General features: G+C 34.7%; 1 protein-coding gene across 1 annotated transcript in view; it reads left to right on the plus strand.

Annotated features, from left to right (window-relative positions):
- The window catches only part of LOC132563409 (guanylate cyclase soluble subunit alpha-2-like), a 58,204-nt gene extending 42,184 nt beyond the window's left edge, over positions 1-16,020 (plus strand). Inside the window, exons 5-10 of the mRNA XM_060228173.1 lie at positions 553-732; positions 7,564-7,702; positions 9,707-9,873; positions 14,630-14,773; positions 15,269-15,423; positions 15,549-16,020. Of these exons, the coding sequence (XP_060084156.1) occupies positions 553-732; positions 7,564-7,702; positions 9,707-9,873; positions 14,630-14,773; positions 15,269-15,423; positions 15,549-15,750 (987 nt within the window). The 3' untranslated portion in view covers positions 15,751-16,020. The remainder of the gene's footprint in view (positions 1-552; positions 733-7,563; positions 7,703-9,706; positions 9,874-14,629; positions 14,774-15,268; positions 15,424-15,548) is intronic.
- The last annotated feature ends 1,756 nt before the right edge of the window (positions 16,021-17,776 follow it).

Consider the following 17,776-nt stretch of genomic DNA (forward strand, 5'->3'; position numbering starts at 1 on the left):
CTTTTTATGTGTTTGACGAGCTCTTTTATCAGGCTTTATACGATTAGCGTATAGTGTACATCAAATTACTTCTAACACCTCTAAAATAAAACATGTTATTCAGTTGTGTTACCATGGTTTTCAATCCTTTATTATTCACATTTAAGTTGATTATGTGAACAAAAAACGATTGTCGAATTAACTTAGTATAGATTACCTATATTACTTTATCCCTAAGAGTAATTAAAAAAATAAAGGTAAAATTGAGCTGTTAAAAAAATCGCAATAGTTCGTGTGTAGTTAAGAATTACGTTGAAGACATTACTACTCTAGACTATATTGAACAATTTTTTCAACTTGGCAACGTCTTCGCGGGAGCGATTTTTTGAATAGAAAGAAGTTCTGAAATGCTCTTGTCAATTAGATGAAGATCCAATATTTATTCTTTTCATTTGGTGCCTATTACTGTGAGTACCAAATGAGAGTCATATCAAAGGCAATTTACTGTACTTATTATTTAACTTCAATTTTCTTGTTTCTTCTTGTAAATATTGTGTGTAATGTCAATTTCAGGATACCGTTTTGAAAGGCCAAATGATCTACCTACAGGAGTCGGATGCAATTCTTTTTCTCGGTTCTCCAAGTATCGAGAAACTGGATGAAATGATAGCGAAAGGGTTGTACATATCTGATGTCCCTATCCATGACGCGACACGTGATGTCATTTTGGTCGGAGAGCAGACGAAAGCCCAGGTATTGTTGGTCTTTGATTTCAGTCGTCAGGGACAATAGATGTACATATTGGAGATTTTCAAACTGAAGTATACAAAAAACTCAAACCCGATTAATTTATTGCATCAATAGTTGTGACACGTGCCATGTTTGTTAGAATACACTTTAAGTCAAGAGTTTAACCTGGCATGTCATCTGCAATAGAATTCTGTATCTTATGCAGGTATATTAGACACTGCCCAATCAAAATGAACCAATTTTCTCGTTAAACATTTAAATGTTTTAGTGGTTTGATCAGTGTAAAGGGCATTATGTATAGCAGGTATCGAAACAAATAATTATATATTAGATCCGAAGAAAAATTAACTAAGACAGTTATCGCCTTTCCGACTTCTACTCATGCAGTTTGTCTATATGCTGAAGAAATGTCAAACTATTTTTAATCATTGATCCTGTCTAATAGATATATTGTTAGAAGAATTTAATTGTTTTTACCATTAAAACACAAATCCGACGGATGTTTTACATAGTATATGTATATGTTAATTTGTTTAACCTAACTGTTGATAATATGTCAGATGTCAATGAAATCATATCTGTGACACTATCAGTGCAATACTGCAGCCGAAACGCACCTTTCCTGAAATACCGTCCGTCATAGCACACATCCTGTTACTAGTGTGCTTTTAAGATCATTTAACCAAATTACAAATCAATGTCCTTTAAATAACTCCATATAAAGTCAAATATTTCCATAGCTCCGTTGCTCTGTGGTGGTAAGGTTAAATATTTTAGTACTAATATGTACATGAATTTTGATGAACAATGATAAATGAATTCTGTCAATTCCTTGATATTTCTCCAAATTCTTATTTCTATTGTTAACGACATCATGAGTAAAATATTTCGATATAGGCCAAACTAGATGCTATTTCAAGGAGTCAGCAAGATGAACACGCCAATTTCCCCATGTTTTGAAATAGGTCCAAGTGAGGATATTCTTTTGTGTATTGAATAAACCAACTCGGTGCATTCGTAGCTGTTACTACACGTGTATTATTACCATGTTTGCCTTCCATGTATTCCTATACTCCTGGAGGTGTCATCTCAAACAGACCTTTCTGGTATGTGTATGAATAATGGAAACTCCGCTGCCCGAGACACCTATCTCCCATATGAAGATAAACAGTAAATGTCCGTGTCTGTGTGGCCAAACGTCCAAATTATACAACGCAAAGCGCCAAACTTTTCTGCATTATGCTTTTTATTGTTTGAAATGCCAGGAAAATGTCGATGAAATATTCATTGGTATCGAAGTGTAAAAGCTTAAGAACACCGGGGTATATAGATCGGGGATTACTAACAGATATTTTAATAGAGCATTGAGGAAAATGCAACCCTTCTTCAATTTACTGATAGGGCTATTGATCAGCTATTTACACCTAAGATAGAAGAGACGAATTGACATCTGAACTTAGAATCAATAAACCAAAATAAGATATTGCGAATAAGTAATACCAGTGTTACAATAACTATCGAATCCATCGTTAGTTGCAAATAGTAGTTTTCAGATTAGTCTTAAGAATGATAAAGTGTTAATGCAATATTTGCTGACTATGGAAGGGTTATGTGATTTTATTGTTGATATTCGGAGATATGCATTATGGAAATATAATAGGACTTTAACACTTAATCCTTTTTCTTGAGACATGTGAATCTATATTCTGAGAGTCTTCTTCAAGAGACACGTGGTTCTATATTCTGAGAGTCTTCTTCTTCAAGAGACACGTGGTTCTATATTCTTATTGTCGTCTTCTTCACGAGACACGTGGTTCTATATTCTGAGAGTTGTCTTCTTCAAGAGACACGTGGTTCTATATTCTTAGTGTCGTCATCTTCAAGAGACACGTGGCTCTATGTTCTTAGTGCCGTCATCTTCAAGAGACACGTGGTTCTATATTCTGAGAGTCGTCTTCTTCAAGAGACACGTGGTTCTATATTCTTAGTGTCGTCTTCTTCAAGAGACACGTGGTTCTATATTCTTAGTGTCGTCATCTTCAAGAGACACGTGGTTCTATATTCTTAGTGTCGTCATCTTCAAGAGACACGTGGTTCTATATTCTGAGAGTCGTCTTCTTCAAGAGACACGTGGTTCTATATTCTGATAGTCTTCTTCTTCAAGAGACACGTGGTTCTATATTCTGAGAGTCTTCTTCAAGAGACACGTGGTTCTATATTCTGAGAGTCTTCTTCAAGAGACACGTGGTTCTATATTCTTGGAGTCGGCTTCTTCTACGGACATATGTACTTGTTTAGTGTTTCTTTGAATCTTTCATCCCAGTTTCACATCATTTCCTCATCTTTATATTTTATGCTTTTCCACATCGTTTAGTAACTCTTATCACCAATTACTTATCAATAATTATTGCATAAGTGTTGGGATAACATTTCATCAGCCATGCTCCTCATGTTATTTCAAAGACCCATTCCATATTGTTTTGTCACCAGAGACTCTTTAAAATAGAAATAAAAGAAACCTCATAACACACTAAAACGAAGATAAAATCCGCTCACGAGATAAATTAACACTAAGACAACCAATACAAAAAGAAACTGGCTGACAAATCACGGTTGTTTAATGACGCAGTAGATGTATTGTCGTATTCAAATACCATGGCGATTTAATTACTATAGAAATAATCAATTCACTTACCCCTCTGGTTAATACCGACAGACCATTGCAATAGTGCTCAGAATAACCAATATTTTGTTGTTTGAGAAACGCCGCAAACACCAAAGACCTTGGATACAGTTTGGTGATGAGTAGGAGTTCATATGATTGTGTGGCATGAAATCAAAATAACTTTTATAAAGAAATAAATTATATCCGACGCATTTAATTCATCGTTGAGTCAATCAACAGCTGTTTCGTCATACACTCATTATCTATAACTCGTGTTATGTAAATATGTTCCAAAGAATGTGTCCAATTCTGAATAGGCCTTGTCTGCCCTCAGATTTTGTTCGTCTGGCAGACTGCCTAAGTCCTGACACTGGTTATACGGATAAATAAGTAGCATTTTACACCAGGCTAGACTTATCGATCTGGATACTAAAACCTCGTTTTGTGGTGTGTGCACCACATGTGGAGGGCTTGTAATGTCACAAGTATCTAGCGCAACAATCGGTTCGTTATATATGGGTTCAATAGTTTGACACCAGATAATCGTGAAGTGTCATTTCCGTCTGATATTCCTGAACAGTGGTCCATTGTCAGATCCCAGGGATTACCGTGTAGGTAAGGTTGTAGTGCCGACAAAGAAGTCGGTAAATCGGCAATAATTGAAATATTATGTAATGCTTGCAAGAGCGCTGATATGATCAAAAATGGTGTTATTAAGCATGCAGATGACTATTCCTGACTTTAGAAAAAAAAATAACACTGGATTCGTAATTCACTTAATGCCATTTTCTATTTCGTATTTATCGATGATCAATAATCATACCGTCTATATAGGACACCTACTCATTGAAATATTGTATTGGCAATGTAAATGTTTACGAAAAGGGAGTTATGAAATTGCGTTAGATTCACCCATCCCCTTTCTATAACGAGTAATCGTAACCAGAAATATATGATATAACATTTCATGATATCGTTTCCTTTTATCATACCCATATTTCTTAATAAGAACGTATGCAATTTAATTTGACAATTGTTTCGATTGTTAAAATTAAAACATATATATTCATTTAAGCCCCAATCTCATGACTAACTTAATAACATTATTTAATCCGTAATTTCATTTTGTTACGCATAAAAATGTTTAAAATTTATCAATTAGCAGTAGTTTCCACTTTATATTAGTTTATTGTTTTAATACAAAACTGCCACATAATTGTACATGAAGGAAGCATCTAGATGATTGATATTAGTTTATTAAAGAAATATATTCCGTTATGTACAAGCCTTCTACTTTTATGAAAATTTCTTGTCCTGTTTGATAAGCATTAGAATCACTACATGTCATGAGGGCTGTTTGATAAATTTCCGAAGCACACTTAAGCGATAGGCTAAGTAACTGTATGTGTTTATATCCTTATGTAACACATAATTTTGTATATGGGCTTTATACACGAAACCGTCATTCCAGCAATGCTTGGTTTCTTGTTATGTCTCTCAGAACTCTATCAACATTGTAAGAGGATCTACCCATATCTGAATATACAAAATGTTGTTGTTGACCTATCAGGGATTAAATAGCGGTTATTACTAGATGCCCGGCTGTACAAAACAATGCACTTTGCGTAGGCTTAAGTTATCGTGTAAGGAGATGTTAGAGCCCCGCACCAATTTCAAATGGTAGAAGAAAGGCCACCAATTGAGTTGTCCTCCATTAATAGGCTTAGCCAATCCTATGTAAAAATTTAGATAACCCATTACAAAGAGTAAAGTATGTTGAGTGGGATCAGCCCTGACATATACAGGAACTCGAGGGACTTTTCAAAGGCAACCCTAGTTTACAAAGATGATTTAATCACATTACTTAGTCTTATGAATTCCCTTTCTAAACTGATCGTTTCGTTATAATTCGTGAGATATGCTGACCTTTTGTATCTTCCGAAAAGTAAACACTTATATGATATTACTAAAGTGGACATCCGTGCTATTACACTAACAGGCCTATTCTATCTCATATCGCACGAGTTCTTGACCAAGTACAATTTGGCTTTATCCCGTGGTTCATTTACAGGAGCTATTGCTCAGGGTTCGGTAGACATCATGTCTATACAAGGAGAAGGTCCCGGAAAAAGCCTTTTGATCTGTTCAAATAGATTGGTGAGCTAAGAGTACACTACGTTATATTTAAAAAAAAAACAGATCACTTAAATCTTGTCATCTAGTCTGATTGAATCTGTTGGTCAATGTTGATCTAAATAGAAGTACTCTCCAGTGCACCGGAGCCTATTTCTTTTGCGAACATATCCCTGTTTGGTAAGACTGATTCTAATAAAGCTGATCCTGGGTTTGTTTTAGATGTGAATTACGGCCATATCTGGACCGGGATAGTCTCTCGTTTTTATTTAATGGCAGTTTTTAGGTCCGAAAATTCTTTTTATGATGTAATGACCATTTTTTGTCTGGAAACTGCTTTTTGGGGAAGTTATGTCTATTTCTGGTCAAGACAGGTACTGATCACCTCTGGCAGAAACAACACGTCCGTTGTAGACTGAACGGATAATAATAGATCCTCCGGGGATAACATTTTGATGCAAGATATGAAATTTATCAAGCCAAATATACCTTTGAGACTACGAATAGCAGTCGAGGCATAAATTGTTGAGAACCAACACAATACCCACGCTCTATTAACGTCTTATACATTAACCTAGCAACTGTGTCATTAATTAGTAATGAGTGACTTCCATCGTGGCCATAGCTTATCAACAAAAAGTCTATAGAGGTCTTAGAGCTGGTGAGATCGAAGTTATGTATCAGTAATGTCTCACTGAATTAACTCTTCCGTCTTGAACTATACTGACTTTGGATTTGTCACCATGGGTAGCTGTTTTAAATCCTACCTGCTTATCACATGTGTCGTTTTTTAATTATTCAAGGTTGATCAGCGTCATAGTGTGATACATATGTGAAGTGAAACACAAGACATAATACGCTGTTGATAAATGAAAATATAAGATTGTACAAAATTTATACACATTTAGAAATAAAACCTCATAACATATAAATCTGTATTTTATGACACTTTTGCGCTGCTATGACTCGTCAGTGACGCAAAAGGCCTAAAGTATTCTAATATCGTATTTCATTTTCTATTATACTTTGTTCTAAATTCAATTAGATAGGTAATTATGATATTCCTATCCGCATTTTTGTTTGTATAGGTTATCTTTATAATGGATCAGCCAACATTCCATGTCCCTGTTTGCATATGCCTTCAACCTTATAGCTTGATTCGATATAATCATCATTGTACGCCTGAATATAAATATACTATATTTGGAACAGAGTACAAATTAGTCATTGTTAAAACCAATGAAGCAGAGCATATATCATTTCACTATCTAACATCTGTGTTTTTCTCGCTATTTTATGTCATTACAAAGACGGATACATGTCCAATATAAATTTATTACGTGAGATATTGGTTCAATATGTTTCTGTTGAACTCTAGGAACACCGTTGCCCTTGTAGTGACCGGTGGTCATTGGAAGTAGTCTATGTTTGTTAGGGGAACAATAAATCAAGCTATAATAAGTTACACACCACGCGGCTCATCTCGAGAACAAAATTAGGGACGCCCCGGCTAATTTAGACTAAAATGAAGCTTATCGTTAGTGTGATAAATAACATCCCAAAGCCATTCTAGTCAATGGATAATTGTCGGACATGTGACAAAGAGGTCGATACCAATAGACCTTGTTCCCCGGATACTCATTTCTTCTGTATCATATAGTATGATCTGGATGGATACTTCGATCTAAGTCGTATGCTTAATTATTTGACGGCAAATAATGACGGTACCACATGTGGTGACGCTTAACTCATGATAAGTGTTAAGATTTCGTTATGTTTCACAGATTCGTTTAAGGTGACCTAAGCTTATGTTTTCGTGTCGAAGTTTCGGTCCTGTCGATCAGTGTCATTATCATTATTATCATCATCTTTTTTTCGTTTTGCCATAGTCCAAAACCATGTTTTACCAAACTTTTACGCTAGCTCCGATTGTGCTGGTTGCTGCGGGTTAAACGATACAAGTGTCATATGTTTTGTTTGTATAGCTAGAGATATAGGGGCAGTCGTTGTTTTCATCATAAAATCGTTTGTTACAGGCAAGTTTGAAAAAACGTATGGAAGAACTGAAGAATGGTATCATTGAAGGTACCAAAGCCGTAGAGCATGAAAAAGCCAAGAATATTGAATTGCTGGAGATGATTTTCCCCTCAAATATCGCCGAACGTCTCTGGAGAGGTACGTTATTACTAGACTTAGGGGCGTATTCATGTCACCTGGTCATTGGAAGTTTTACATATTGATACAAATCATTTCGGAAATATAGAAATATACTGAAATATAGTTTTCACGATTTGAGGATAAAATTTTTACCGAAATGTGAGATTCTTATTTTTGTTAATAAATCTTATCGACTTTGCGGTTGAATTGTTTGGTCGACATGCTTTTAACTAATCTTGATATTTATACTAGTTATTGCATTTTATTCGCAAACAACAACTGGTTTTGTGACAAATTGAGATACCCATCGCTTATCTAGGACGAAACATAATTCTCGATTATAAAGTATTGTCTACGTATGTAACATTACTGTGGCTAACATCATATGATTTTCAATCAAAATTTGATTTCTTAGCACTAAAATTATGGTCGTCATAAATATATTTTAATAATTCACATCTTATACTCTTATGTTTTATTGGCTGTTTCTTTGAGTGATCTTTGATGTTCATTTGTTTACCTGTTGGTTCCGTAATTGTATACCTTGTTCTCATTTGGGAACATGACATTACTTACCTGGACTGACCAAGATTTTCACGGCGGGTGTTCCGGAATACCTGGTTTTATTCTTTGAGCTCTTATTTTTCTGTTGTCTTCATGCAAATCTTTCTTGAGTTCATATTTTCCCATAGAATGTGAGTTTGCCTGTTCTACTGTCAGTACAATATTTGTTTTCACGAACTCTTGCCAAGCCGAAATACACACTGTCAAACAACTGAAGCAATATGTGACAAACTTGGAAAACATAGACGGTATTTCGGTAATTGGTAACGACACACTAAATGTTTCCACGATGAAATATTAACAGCGAGGGCAAAGTTAATGTAGAAAATAGACACAGCTTTAGAATTGCCCTTTCGTTAAATCAATTAACATTAACTTAATTGTCGACTTATGTCAGTAATTAACGTGATGGGTTACAGTTAACAAAATAAGCAACCTTCATCACTATTTGGAAAACTGTAAGACTAACTTTAAGATTAACAGAGTCCGGATTCTGGAGTCTTTATGTAATCATTTGTATTGACAAACGTTTATATTTGCGGGATTGAGATATATCAATAAAAGTACTTGTTGTTCGGAAGTGAGGAAATGGAATATTTTTCTCTCTTTTTATTTCTCTCATTTTCAATTGCTTTCATGAGAAGAACGAAATTTGGTGAAACCAGAATGCACCAACAGTATGTCGAGCTGTAAAGGCTTTAAGGAAACAGCAAGAGCCCAAGGCCTACAAAAATATATAAAACGTTATGTTTCCTAATACAGAGGCAGCCTTGTTAATACTGTTTGACATCTCTATTTTGATTAAGGGATGCTTTGTAATATACACTTAACTTTCACTTCCTTCTTTTTAAATGATTTCATTATGAAATTTATTGAATTTTGAGGTCATTGTACCTTCCTATCTGGTTTCCGACATTGATTTTTATCTAAATTTGTACCAAAAGTTGTTATTCACCTGCTTGTTCTTTGTACAATTCCTATACATTTTAATTCGTTATTGAAGTATGAATTCCCAATAGTGTTAACTTCTGTCACGTTGTCGTTGTCGGATTGAGGTTTTAATACACGGACAATATCGACAAGTTTACTCAACCCATTTTTCAAGTTTCATTAGTATGTGAATCCTTCTAATAATTTACTTTAGCAAGCATTATGGTATGTTTACAGGAAAACGCTCTCAACGTTAATCATAGTTTTTTATAGAATAAGAAATCGCATTATCGGTCTAAGGTAGGATTTTCCCCCTCTTTTCATACTTTCTGCTCTCTGGGGGAGGGGAGACACTTGCTTCACACCATCTTTTGAAAAGGATGTACAACGAAAATAGTCAAATCAGTTTCTTTTTGTTCTTTTAAACTGATTTTTAGTGATTTGTATTTTTGTTGAATTGTTAAAATCATTACATCTTCTACCCGTTTAGTTTATATCTTAACTATTATGTTATCGTTTTCATCGTAGGAGAGACAATTGATCCGATGAAGATTGATGACGTCACGATGTTGTTCAGTGACATTGTCGGTTTTACAGCGATTTGTTCGTCCTGTACTCCAATGGAGGTCATCAACATGCTGAATTCGCTTTACACTCAGTTTGACCATTTTTGTGGAGTGGTTGACGTTTACAAGGTAATTCTTATCATCAATAACAAAGATAACCTAAGTGAAATTGAATTCTATATGCTTAGAATGACGTGGCATTTTCCTTGTATAAATATGTCTCATAGAAGTGAAGTTTGAAAATACAGTTATAGATTTCTCGCCTGATCATCACCGTAACACCGTCAAAATGTGCAGTCGGTCATAGTCATAATTAACTTTTTATTTTATAAAATTAGATAGGATTTCAAAAAAAGCGATAAAATCTGTGAGGTACATAGCTTTTGTCATCAAGCTGTTTTGTTATTGTATTTATAGTCGTTATAAATAACGACATATAACTATAACATATTGGGCTAAAGCTCAATCTAATGTTTGCTTCCAAAACCTTGTCATTTACTATGACTATGAATGCAATATCAAGATTATTCAATGTTGGTATAAGATTGTTAACAGAAACCTTTAAACACTTAAAAGTCCATGGCATACTGTTCGGAAACAGGGGCATTATAGCATGTTATTTGCCCATGTCATTTCACATCTTACTGAGGTGAACATTATACCATAGAAATATGCCTAATTTGAACGATAAGAAAGTCTGTTGCTGTTTGGTTTGTATTTCCGTCACAGAACACACATAAGTTTTTGTGTTTCCATCATTGTGTGACCGCATCACTACAGCTATACAGACTACACTCCGCATAATACCTGTTACTGCATCAAAGTAAATGAAAAGAGGACATCTGTGTTTCTTATTGACATCGAGTTATCTGTAGGAATTCTACGCCGCTTTATATTCCTCTTAATGTCTTCTTGCCTTTTCATATTTCTTGATTTATTAAAGACATTGTTTTTTGTGACCATAAACAACGAGATGGAAGGAAGGAGTTTCAACTCAGTGTTGCCAGTGTCGATAATTCATTTTTTCCTAGTAATACTTATATTCTGAGATATCGGTCAGTTTTATCGGTTTCTACATAACTGTGTAGTTGATGCATTTGTCAGGTAAACTGTTTTGGATATATGCCAACTTGCCTTGCTTTTAATGGTGTGCTGTTGAAATTTTCTGATGAAAACATTACTTGTTGGAGGATACATAACATGCTAAGCTTGGTAACAATGTAATAAATTATTCTTGCTTTAAGTTGCAAAGGAAGAATATTCATTTTCGAATGAAAACAGTTTGATCAAGACTCGATTAAGGTAGTGGGACTAGTCTATATTTGATTTGTAACAGACCTGATGTGTATGTTGAGGTATGTATTTGTTCAATGAAAAAACAACAAGGAAAGCTCGAATCGATTGAAAATGGGTAGCATGATAACAAAAGACATTGAAAGCTTTGACAAAAGAATAAACATAACCACACCATGTGTTTCGGAAGAATAAGCGTCTTGCGTAAGGTGCATATGAACAGATTTCTTGCAATTAGCAAACAAATAAGTTAGTGGCAATATGGAAATATATTTTGATTGAGTCATCGGCCGACAAATATGTTAGTGGCAACATAGAAATATATTTTTGATTGAGTCATCGACCGATAAATTATTGATAGCTCTTAAGTTTGTTGAGAGTGTCCCACAAGGTAATGTGATTGAATAAAAGGGATGATATGCTCCCAATTTTATACTCACGTCCTAGAGCCAATCATTTTAACGAGAAACCGACACATGCTGGCTCTTGGATTGTCATGCCTTCGGACTGGCACGCCTCCAGAAGCTGTGAGAACACGAAACTGTATTAGTAAAAACATTTAAAAAAGCCTTAAGAGATATTGGAATCTTAGATGGGAAAGGAAATAACTATGTTTTTGTTGGTAGATAAATAATGGAGTGTACGCCTAGATTACAATAGTGATATTTCTGATTTTAAATCATGATGTATGAAAGTGTTGATTTAGTCTGGTTAGGTCAAACAGTGCTGCATCTTTCAGCTGCTTTGCATATAACCAAGAATTTATGCTGTAAGCATAGATATGTTATTATGATACATTTTCATGATTAAAATCAGGTTGGCATTTTGTCAAAGTTGGCGCACTTTGGGAGTGTAAAAAATAATGTTGAAAGGAGGAGGAGAAAATTAATTGAAGAAAAATTTAATTCGCTCACTGATACAGATTATTGCATTTGATGAAGAAGCAAACGTTATCGGAAGCTGTTTGCTCTGACTACCATTTTTTCCTGATTAAACTGAGTGCATGGCTTTGATATTTCACCATGGTGAATTATTTCTATATCATCATACATCCAGTTCAAGCGAGTTGCATGACAACGATAATGGGAAAAAGTTGTTAGTACCCAAGACCTCTATGAGATTGAGTCGTTTTGTGCGATATGTGACGTGACATAAGACAACTATTGCTGTTTAAAACAAAAATTACTTTAGAAATTAATTAATTGAACTTCCGGTCGAGATAATTCCACAATCCTTTTGGAATGAGGTAACGTTGATTCAACCAGATAGGTAAAGACAGCAAAGAGCAAGGAAAGTCTGCCACGGTCGAAAAACAGGTCAAACAGAGTCAGTCAATCGAGGAAGGCATCTTAGGTCAAACATGGAAACCATTTACATCTCAAAAGCTGAGATGTAATCACCGACAATCGCGTGTGTTGTAATCAGTTTTTTGTCATGTCGACGCAACACTACGTACTTCATAGTCCTAAACATAAGATTTGGCAGTATATATTAAGCATGTCTTTCAATAATCTATGTAATTGTTATATTTCTTTTAAAAGACAAACCACCGCCCACAATCACGTTTCCGCACTGAGGTTTTACTAAGAATGTAAAGAAACTTTGTGGGTTACAGTTTATGTTAATATGTGGCCAAGGGTAATTACAACAACAGTGTGAACATCTGTACAAGATAACAAATGTGTCCATGCTGTGAAATTAGATAAAAGATATCGATGTTTACACTATCAGCTAACGACGGGAAAATTTATATCGGGAGTCCTGATGTATCAGGTGTCTAAACCTATAATAAAATTAGGGGTTTCGAAAGGTCTAGTAGCATATTTCTTCTTTTCATGTAAAGCCAGAATCTATCAATCTACACTCAACGATGAAATGAAATTCTCACTTTATTTTACTGATCAGATGATAATAGGAAATCGACATCACATTATTAGACCATTTGTTCAGAAGTATGTTTTTATTACTAAAATTTCTTTTCTTGTGTGTGTGTTATTTTTAATATTTCAATACAAATATATTGCAACAATATTTTTCTCATATGGCACCAAACATCCTTTGAATAAACTATTTTGTTTACATTTGTAATATTCGACTTTCTTACAAACCCCAACCCCCCCCCCCCCCCCTCGAAAAAAAAAACCCAAAAAATTTGGACACGTCGCTGTTACCAATACGCTTTCTTCACGCCTTACAGTATCAATGCTTGGTAACGTTCATGTGACATTTGTGACGTCATGGTTCAAAGAAACTCGTACGTGTAAGTTATATATGTTGATCCCATTGTGATCTGGTGATTCAAAGCTGTGAATGGAAACGTCATTCAATATCATATTGCAACTTATTGCCAAGATTCCTTATAGTTATCGCAAGTTCCTCTTCGATCTCGCATTTTCGTTTTGGGTTGTACAGGGTTTCTATGTGGCCTGGTTATTAATCACTTGGTATTAGCCTTCTCGAAGCTAACACAATTATAACGAATAATCCATTTGGGCGATTTACCCTAACCAGAGGCATGGTCGATTTCTTCGGGTAATCAAACCGTTCACAAAACCTAATGGCTTTTCGTCCCACTAAGCTATAAAAATCCGATTTTAACCGATATTTTCCTTCGATTTCTTTTTTTCGTTTCTTTATCTTCAAAATAAGAATTAAACAATTCATTTCACGAAGATTAATATGGACTTAAATGCAAATGGGAGTACCACTTTGCCCGCAAGACATTGGAAGGACTTCTCTTATCAGAATTATGGGCCAAAACGCCATTCAGTGGATTGGCTCTTGCACATTTGTTAATCATTGATGTTCGTATTTGAAACAATTATTGATTTTTATGATATCATTACACATTTATCCCATTTTAATTATTTAGAAAAAAAAATACTTGTCATCTGGACCATAATTACCTTGTAGTAAAATCTCAAACAGATTAGTCACTTTCGTTTTCGCCATGGCTTCCGTTTGTACCCTCATAACTTCTATAGTGCAATTTGGATGGAGATGATTTTGAATATTACATGGAATAATAATAGGATATGTAATTTATTAACGTTAATGTGCATTTCATATTTTACATACTGTGGGTTGGACCTACAGACTTCACGGTCGATTTCAGATACTAGTAAAACAATTCAGTTGGTGTGATGTTATGTATTTTTTCTGAATTTACCTGTGCAGGATATGAAGCGTTTATCAAATCATTTACTATATTCCTGAAAAGTTAAATATTCTAGAATAATGGGATACTTGAAACATCAGCTTAACTTTTCTAAACTTGAGGCAATTTATATTAAGTGATAAAGAAGTACCCATCCTTGTATTTGTTAATACGACAGTAACACAATGTCTTGTAAAACGGCAACTTAAAAATACCCAAGTGTTGTAACATGTATTTGTGTAAACTGGATAAAGATGACGCGAGGTTTATTATCCGATGTGATAGTTTACTTTTGTCGTATGGCATGCATACGTATTATCAAATTACACTAAGTAATTATCATCGCAAGGCGGAGAGTCAGCGTTTTACAGTGTGGTGTTTTTACGACATTGGGTGTATAGTATGATTTTACAATGTGACGCTATTTCATCCTAGGTGGAGACAATTGGTGACGCCTACTGCGTAGCAGGGGGCCTCCATAAAAGGTCAAGGAGACATGCTGAACAAATTTCGTTTATGGCACTAAGGATGATGGAAATCGCCGGCAAGGAGAGATCTAAGGATGGGAATGCCATTAGGGTATGCATGACAAGCGGCCAAGCGGCTCCCACTCAGATCGAATGAGCGATGTATATTTAGAATATCTCTTAATAGTAACAATACTTAAATGTAGTTTGTAAAACGTTGACATTTCTCCCTAAAAGCCACTCGAAAGATTTAAAAGGTATCTGCAACTGTGGAATCGCTAAACGACCGCCAACGGTATTCGCAATTCAGATTATATACATGTATTTTGAAGTAGCCACAGATTGTCCATTAAAACTTTAAAAACGATGAATATAAAAGGTTAAAAAAAATAGTGCAATCTTATCGTCATCCATTCCTGACCTTATTGTGATTATGATAGCTATCCCACAACGTTCGTTCATCAGGCAATCTTGATATTGAAACGGAAATATACTTAGGAGTAATATAAAGCAGAGTGATAATGATATTTAGATGATTAGATATATAATGCTAGATTTTTGCAGCCTCTGTATCCCCTTTATAACGGCATATAACTTTCTTGTGTAGATGAGAATAGGGCTCCATACTGGATCCGTTCTAGCTGGAGTTGTTGGAGTGCGCATGCCACGATATTGTCTTTTTGGAAATAATGTCACTCTTGCAAACAAATTTGAGAGTGGGAGTGAAGCCGAACGCATCAACATTAGTCCAACCACTTACAAGTAAGGCCTGCGCTTATACGTTATACATGTAGTTTTGTCTGTATTTGTGAATCAAATGAAAATGGAATTTTAGTACTATCAATATATGACGCCATTGTTAAAGGGTATGCCTTTACATGTTTCAGATGTATTACCGAAACAGAGGGATTTTCGTACACTCCACGAACACGTGAGGATCTACCAGACGGATTCCCTGAAGATATTGAAGGTGTTTGTTACTTTTTGGACGACTTTAAATTCCCAGGGGCAAAGAAAGATGACAAAAGCATCGACCACATAACCTTACAAATGGAGGAATTTCGGAGACTGGACATTGTTACCACCTAACCCGTTACTGGTTGTTCAGATTGACCAATCAGGGAATATCCAGTCTGGTTGCTGCGAAATATTTATTTATATTTTCATACCGTCCATTTTTTCCCCTTAATACACTCTTATGTAGGCATAGAGGTATACAATCTAAGGCCTTTTTTCATAGCTCTCAAAACTCACTCTTATATCCTTATTCCCCTAGTGAGAGAAATATTACACTCTGTAGGTAAGTATCATGAAGTAGACGGGTTCTATAATGGAGTAGGAATTCTATCTGAGTTTTGTTTCTACGTGATTTCTGTTCTTATATATCGCATTGTAATTAAGTACATTATTTATGTTGTATATATATATATATATTTAAATATATATCTATATTATGTATATTTGAATTATGCTATGTAACAGCTTTACACATTTACCAGATGTGTTATTATCAACGGACTGAGACAATCGAACATTTTCTCTTGAGGGAATGTTTCAGCAACGAAACCAACAAAGTGCGATTTCAATCTTTACTATTTGGAACACCGGATATGACGTTTACATATGATAAAATGTTCACAACAAGTGATGACGTATGACAAAATGGCTTCCACTGCCGGTCTTAACTTTGCTGTTCGTGTGTTTTTCATACAAACACATTTTCAATGTTAATAAATTTGAAGAAATAGATATCTTATTAGTGTAAACCTATATGTAAATGACTATTTATAAATACATTTTATGCACAAAAACACCCCGTCAAATAATTATTTCTAGGTTACAAGTTCCTGTGATACATTGCTAATTCTTATATGTGCCACTTAAGCGTTCCAGATATTTCGGGCAACATTTTCAAAGATGGATGAATAACAGCTTACCATTATCCTTATTTAGAGGTTTGGATACTGATCTCAGTCTCTATATTCTGGCATCGTGTGTATTGTGCTTGTACAATTGAGCAAAATGCACTTGGACTGTTTATGGTCAAATATTACTTCTGCTAAAGATTAACAAGCTACTCAACGATGTATATGTGTCATGAACGTGATATCAATGCTATATTCGATAGTCTTGGGACCAAAACGATCTGATTTCGAGAAAAGAAAAACCCAGATATCGGCTTTATGACGTTATCACTTTATTGGTTAGATATTATAATACATTACTTGTAACGAATATGTCAGTAAGTCTGAACATTGTGATATTTATGTGATGGAATATGATATTTGACTCTCACCATGTTGTGTATACCGACATTCATTGTATATCGTTTGTCCCACCTACATCAATGTCGTTCAATGTCCCATGATTATTAAATGTGTATTTTTTCTACACAAGATGTAAATAGTATTACCTATAACAAAGAATTTTATCATGAGTCAATGTGTATATCTACAAATAATGCTATCCCCTGCTGTTAGGGAATATTGTCTCATGCTCGAGACAAACCAGTCAGGTCCTTGATTTTACCGACAAAATATTTGGATGATGACAACAAATTCACGGATATTAATGATAAAACGGATTCCCCCAACTTGTGTGTCTGTTAATCAGTCGAAATCATCTGAATGATGATGTTTGGTTATTTATCATAGATGTAAGTTTACTAATTTGAGTATCACATGTTTGGAATTCTTCCAAATATGGCCATATAAAAATTAAGATGTTGTTAACAAGGTTTAAAATAAAACAAATACATGTTTGTGTTAATCATATCACAGTGCTTGGTTGTGTAAATATGTGAATGTAGAAAGGGACTTGATGAAATACCTCTTTTCTGGAATAGTTAGCACATGTGTTGTGAAAATTTTTACCGTTTATTTTCACACCAAAACTATAATTCTGTAAGAAGATAGCGTCCCCACCAGATGTTTTTTTTATCGAATACGTCGAAATAAGATGTTTGGATCATTATAAGTCATATTTTTATCTGATATTAATATATATCTATGTGACTCTGATGGTATGATTGAACCACCATGTGAAAGAGTGATATTTCAAATATGTCTCCACATGTATATCTTGTATGTGCTAATTAAAAATTCATATCATAGTA

The sequence above is a fragment of the Ylistrum balloti genome, unplaced genomic scaffold (assembly GCF_031769215.1).
Source record: "Ylistrum balloti isolate Yb309-2 unplaced genomic scaffold, AGI_CSIRO_Ybal_v1 Utg369674, whole genome shotgun sequence".
NCBI classification, from domain to species: Eukaryota; Metazoa; Mollusca; class Bivalvia; order Pectinida; family Pectinidae; genus Ylistrum; species Ylistrum balloti.